A 6204-nucleotide genomic window follows, 5' to 3' on the forward strand; every position below is an offset into this window, starting at 1 on the left:
TCTTGAGCACCGTGAAACAAATAAACACAAATATGTATGTATTTTGTACTGCACTGCTTACACAAGAACTAATACGTAAACAGGTTGCAGAACACAAAGGATCACATAAACACAGGAACAGCGAAAAAAAGAATCAATTTGGAAAGAATAAAATTATCAAATAAATATGCAGAATATTAAAAATACTGTAGGTCTACATACATTTTTAAGAAAGAAGTCCAAAATTTTCTTTTTCTTCAGAGATGACACTAATTTTCTTGCTGCTAAATCTCTTATACGTTTTAATGAAAGAAGTTGAATATAATCATACTATTCTTGTTACTTCGCCCACTTCATAGTTGTCTCTAGGCAGTGAAAAGCTTCCTCAGTGGATGGTCCTTTTTTTTTTTTTTTAACTTGTTCCCTTCCTTCCACAAGCCACTATCGACGCCACTATTGCAGGGAGGAGAAAACCGCAGCGACGTTAACAATGCTTACGGCTGCGTGTGGAAATCCTGCAGTGGATGGTGTGCAAATTTGAATTAATTTTGCCTTCTGGAATGCTTTAGGTTAACCAGTCGTTCGGTTTACCGAGGTTCGGAGAATAGATGCTCCACTGTATTAGAAATATGTGTGGTGGTAAAATTAATACTACTTCCTTAAGTAATCCTAAAATTTTCTGCACTTTCATCTTGTTATCACCTTATGTTATTGTACAGATATTACAATTTTTTAGGCATAATCTTAACTGTAGTTATATATTTTATGCAATAACGACTGAATAAAAAAACTTAAAACAAAACATTATATGTTAAACTTGTCATTTAAAAAAATGTAAATATGAGTAATATGTTGCAGAAAATGCACAAGTGGTGTATATATCTCGGCAGAAAGAGTCAGTAATGAACTTTGGTTGTAAACTGTTAAATAGTGTTCCACAGCCTGAACATTAGTGTCATTAGCTAATTGACATTGATGAATCTGCCAGTATGTGTAACATATGTTGTGAAACTGGCTGTTGCAGTGATGCGAGCAGTGACCTGCTCCTGACCAGCGCGAGCAGTCACCACAAGGTGTCGGAGGACGAGCGGTTCGTGAGCGACCTGGCGCCAGACAGCATCGCGGGCATCGCCAGTCGCAGGAGCGCCTGCGGGATCAGCATCCTGCCGAAGATCCCGGAGGAAGGCGAGGACGGCGAGGACTCTCCCGGAGACCCGAGCGAGGAGGCCGGGCGCGCGAGGCGGCAGGGTCGCGCCGAGGCCCTCACCTTCAGCGCGAGCTGCGTGGGCGAGTACGTCGTCATCGAGAGTGCGCAGGCGGACGTCGTCCCTCGACCCCGCGCGACGAGGAGGTCGGGACGTCACTCGGGCGATGCGGTGGTGAGGGTCGCGGGGATGATGCCCCACGAGCAGGAATTCCTGCTGCGCGCCGTGACCCCCGCCACGCCGGTCGGCAACGGCAAGTCGCAGATGCTCCTGGTGGACTCGAGCACGGTCCACGACCTGTCTGCCATCGCGGAGAAGGATCGAGGGGACTGGAGGTGCCGCTGCCCGTGCTTCGCGGCGCTCGGGGACGCCCTCAGGACGTCGCACACGCTGCCGGCTCTCCTGCTGCGCGTGTCCGTCAGGCTGTGCCCCATGGCGTTCGCCGCGCTGGCGCCCGTCGCCGTGCGCACGCACATCAGCGAGAGCACGCTGGACGAGGCCATGCTCACCGTCACCATCTCCGGCTTCTCGTGGCTCTGCTTCCTGGTCACCATGCCCTGGTTCCTGGGCATGGCGTCCCACCGCCAGAAGTTCCTCTACTCTGTGGGCAGCTTCGCCGCTGCCGCGGGCCTCTACTGCAAGTACCTTTCTTTTGCTTTCATGCTCTGGTGTGCAGGGATTACAATGTTGACTCTCTCTTTGCAATCTAGGGTACATTCCTGGTATGGGTGCGGCCAAAGACGTGTGGGTTACCACCTAGCACATCTGTTCTGCATAGTCTCTTCTTGCCATGTTCATGTCTAATGCCCACGAGTCATATCATGAATATGATGTAAGTTACACCAACTCTTTTTGTGCTATTACGTAGCTTTGTTTGACTTAATAAGAATGTTTCACAGCAGATATAATTTATTTTATATTTTAGGATTTTTACAGTTACAGGAGTTATGTTAAGTGCAATATTTACCACAAAAGTCTAAACATTTTAAGAAATTCTAGCTGGAATTAATTGTGCGGTAATTGTAATCATGTATATGTTATTAATATATCACTATTTTTTATCATCTTAGTAACAACTTAACAAGTCTCTGTACCAAGAAACTCATCAGTTAGATGCTGCAGGCACGTGTATCTGATATTTCTCTGTGTGCTTCAATAGTATTTTCACTCCCGGGGGTACTTGAAGTGGTCGGACATGAAGGCGGGGTGTGTCTGAAGCCTGTGGTGTTGCAGTGTTCTCAGAGTCCACGTCATCCTGAACTGCATGATCATCGGCATAGGACAGGGCACGTGCTGGCCACAAACAGGATGGAGGTGGTCGGAGTTGAAGGCAGGGTGTGACTGAAGCGTGTGGTGTTGCAGTGTTCTCAGAGTCCACGTCGCACGACCAGATCATCCTGAACTGTGTGATCATCGGCATAGGACAGGGCGCGTGCTGGCTACAAACAGGATGGAGGTGGTCGGAGATGAAGGCGGAGTGTGACTGAAGCGTGTGGTGTTGCAGTGTTCTCAGAGTCCACGTCGCACGACCAGATCATCCTGAACTGCGTGATCATCGGCATAGGACAGGGCGCGTCGCTGGCCACCAGCCGGACGGTGGTGCTGGATGCCCTGGGTGGCTCGGCCTTGTCGCGCCTCGGCTGCGCCCTCGACGTGGCCTCGGCTGTTGTGGTGCTGCTCGCCGCCTCCATCATGGGTGAGTCCAGCCCCGGTGTCCTCGCCGGCAGCAACTGCTTCCTCCCAACATGCCCAGTGACATCTGGGCGCGACACGTCTGCTTCTTCTGTTCATCAATCAGGGCCATGATTCGGGTGAAGGGGAGAGTGGGCATCAATCTTTCTTTGGAAGGGAGAAGGGAACAATTTATTTTAGTAAATGCCATATTATCGATGCATTTTTTTCATCTGTTAAAATACTTAATAGTTTTTGCTCTGAATGATTTTTTGGGTATACTGATGTCAATCTGACATGGTAGTAGACCTGTTCCATGAACAACGAACTCATGCAATAATGCATAGGATTTGGGGTTCTTCTCTTGTAATTTTACCTATTATTAGATTATTCAAGTTATTCCACAATCCTACCAGAATTAAATCTCTTAAATTTTCTTGTCCATTGTAAAGGCAAAGTGGTATTAAGCTTTTCGTGCCCACTAAGTTTTCCAGTCTTGCTGTCTGTCTTCATTTATTCAAGTCTCTAACACTTCCGGCCAAGTTAGGTTATTCAGATCGAATCTTTGTCAAGAAATAGTACATTGAACAGTTTAAATACATTTTTTTTGTGATTTATTAGAAAGGAAACACATACTGATGAAAATTTACCTTTCTATAAAAATGTTAGGAAATTCGTGAGTTCAACATTTAGAGGTCAGTCAACTTGAAAAATGCAGCCAGGCATCGTTCGCTTGTAAGAAATGGAAAATGTATCTCTGGCAGGCTGACTCCCGATCTGTCGCAGTGTGTCTGAGTCTCACTGTCATCGTGGTAAGGAACGTTGCTCAGCTCGGGTGGTGCAATGCGCAGGTGTGTTCCTGGGCCACGAGGGAGGCACCACAGGCTGCTTCGTGTTCCTGGCGGTGCTGCAGGCCGCCTCCGGCCTCTGCTGGATCGTCAAGCCCATGATGGCGCGCTTCAGAGAGCACGGACACCACGACTGGAGCGCAGGGGAGTTCCTGCAGCCCAGCTGAGCGGCATGGGCACTCCTGCAACTCTGCAACCCTCAGTGGCTGAGCAGCGCTGAGCTGTTGCATCATATCTGAGTGTCAAGAAGTTCCTCAAGTTCTCAGCTGAGCAGCAAAGTAGTTAACACACTCTTGCACTCCGACTGACTTGGCTGAGTTGCACTGAAGTTTTTACTTCTTACCTGGGCCACAGGGAGTTCCTCCAGTCATAAATCTTTGGCCGTGAGGCATGGCAGTGTCTACAATTTTTCAGCCCAGAGCTCTTTATGTCCAAGTTTCAAGTGATGTACTCTAAAACTTTTAGAGTGCATATGCAGTTCCGAACCAATTGGTATTGTACTCGGTGCTCATAAATTTTGGGCTCGAACCACAGCAGTTCCTACCTTCCTGCTACAGAGGCATACCCTGTCACCTAGACCTATGTCTCTAAACTGGATATGACATTGCTTAATTTTCCTTCAAGGTAGTGTGCACTTACACTGCCTGACTGTGATTTTCTGTGAAATGTGCAAAGTTTTCGAATGGCTTTTATATTATGAGTTTATCTACAGTTTCTCATCGATTCGACTAGCACTCAATAGGTACTATAAGTAAATGACCTTGTGGCATGTTGTTAGGCTGTCAGGCCAGTATGTGCGAGTGAGCGCCTTGAACTCAGGACACGTGCCTATGTATTTTGTTATTGGCTTGTTTGGTATCTTTGTGCAGTGACATTGTACTTGAGCTGTCATCACCCCATTGACACTATTCTGAAAGTCGGTATATCATCAACTGAGTTACTGTAGAAGGACATTCTTTGTTTAAGGCTGAAACTGGACGTGTTCCACTTGGACAAAGGACTAAATTCACTCAGTCAATTTCTTTATATTTTAGTTTACGTGAATAATATGGAAATTTTTTCCCTATAGACTAAGTTATGAATAGTTCTAAATGTTGTAATTTATATGCATGTGCTTGCATTCTCTGTTGTATGTTAGCCGTTCGTTTGTTTAGTGACTGCGTGTATGTTATTTTTTACAATATTCTTCTGACTGTTTTGAGGTTTTTGTAAATGAGACATTGAAGCAGCCTAACATTGTATTTTGACACATCGTCATTGAGGTATGGCTTTTTCAGATTCCAAAAAGAATTTTATTTTACAACCAAATAATGTTGCTTGGTTTGCTCATGAAAGAAGATGATGAGGTATAGTTGATTTCGCTGGTTTATGGCCTCATACAAATCATGAAAATGTAACATTACAAACCAAAACTATAGAACCAAAAATATAGCACACCCTTGATAATAGATAAGCCCGTCATACAATTCAACCTCTAAAATAATTCACTTGCAATAAGACAACAATACAAATGTTTCAAGCTGATTTCTAAAACATGGATTAGGGTCATATTTATTTGAGGATTTAGGGTACGATTTTCTGTGCTGGATAAGTGATAAATTTACTAAGTTATTTTGATAACTCTATAAATTGTTAGCCAAACCTTAAAAATAAAACAGCTAAAAAATTTAAATAAAACAAAAAATAATTGTAATATATACACATATTTTTATAACATTATATTTAAAAATAATTATTGATATCCAGAGTGAAAAATAAACATCTTAAGAGCGTAATCGGTAAGCATGCTGTTTCCAAATTGAATTACATATAAATCTAATGAGCTGCACTTACAAACTTTCAAAGAATTGATGACCCTAATAATGCATAGATTACTGTGTGAAGGTTCAAGATTTAAAATAGTATTAAATCGTTTTTTATGATGTTTATTGTTGATAATTAATTTTTACTGATAAAAAGATATGATCATTGTCATGTTTTGAAATGTCGATTATTTTTACTTGTAATTGTTAGCAAATGCATGTTAATAGCAGTGGTATTTTATTTTACTGTGTGTGCTCATCTGAAATTGTTACCAAAGATTTTACATAGCAGATTTTTAAAAAAAAATTTATACTAGTTGCACTTGTTAAAATCTAATATAGGTTTTAACAAATATATACTTCATCATTTCATCAATTGGCTTACAGTCTGAGAATACAAAGCTTTGTTCTTTTAGCCTCTACCTTTTTGTAAGCCATCACCACAAACTTCTGGCTTTGGCAACCATTTGTGTTTGTCGCCATATTGGCCCACCGAAATTTCAGTGTTTGTAACCGACTGCTCCTGTTTAATTCCATTAAAAGTTACCACATAATTTCCAAAAAGGGTTGTTTGTAATTCCTATATATGTTCAGTGTAACATAATATACTGAACTCTGGTTGACTTCTGAATCAGCCCAATTATTTAACCATCATGCTTAAAGAAATTGTGATAAATAGTCATTCATGATGAAATATTG

General features: G+C 42.8%; 1 protein-coding gene across 6 annotated transcripts in view; it reads left to right on the plus strand.

The window, feature by feature from the left end:
* The window catches only part of LOC134532130 (uncharacterized), a 33898-nt gene extending 27829 nt beyond the window's left edge, over positions 1-6069 (plus strand). For 4 of the 6 annotated variants that reach the window (XM_063368468.1, XM_063368467.1, XM_063368466.1 and 1 more), the window contains exons 5-7: positions 1004-1821; positions 2689-2880; positions 3707-6069. In XM_063368468.1, coding sequence (XP_063224538.1) covers positions 1004-1821; positions 2689-2880; positions 3707-3870 — 1174 coding nt within the window. In that variant the 3' untranslated portion in view covers positions 3871-6069. The other 2 variants (XM_063368469.1, XM_063368470.1) reach the window with 2 other exon arrangements.
* Positions 6070-6204: the final 135 nt, after the last annotated feature.

This window comes from Bacillus rossius, chromosome 5 (assembly GCF_032445375.1).
Source record: "Bacillus rossius redtenbacheri isolate Brsri chromosome 5, Brsri_v3, whole genome shotgun sequence".
In the NCBI taxonomy this organism is placed as follows: domain Eukaryota; kingdom Metazoa; phylum Arthropoda; class Insecta; order Phasmatodea; family Bacillidae; genus Bacillus; species Bacillus rossius.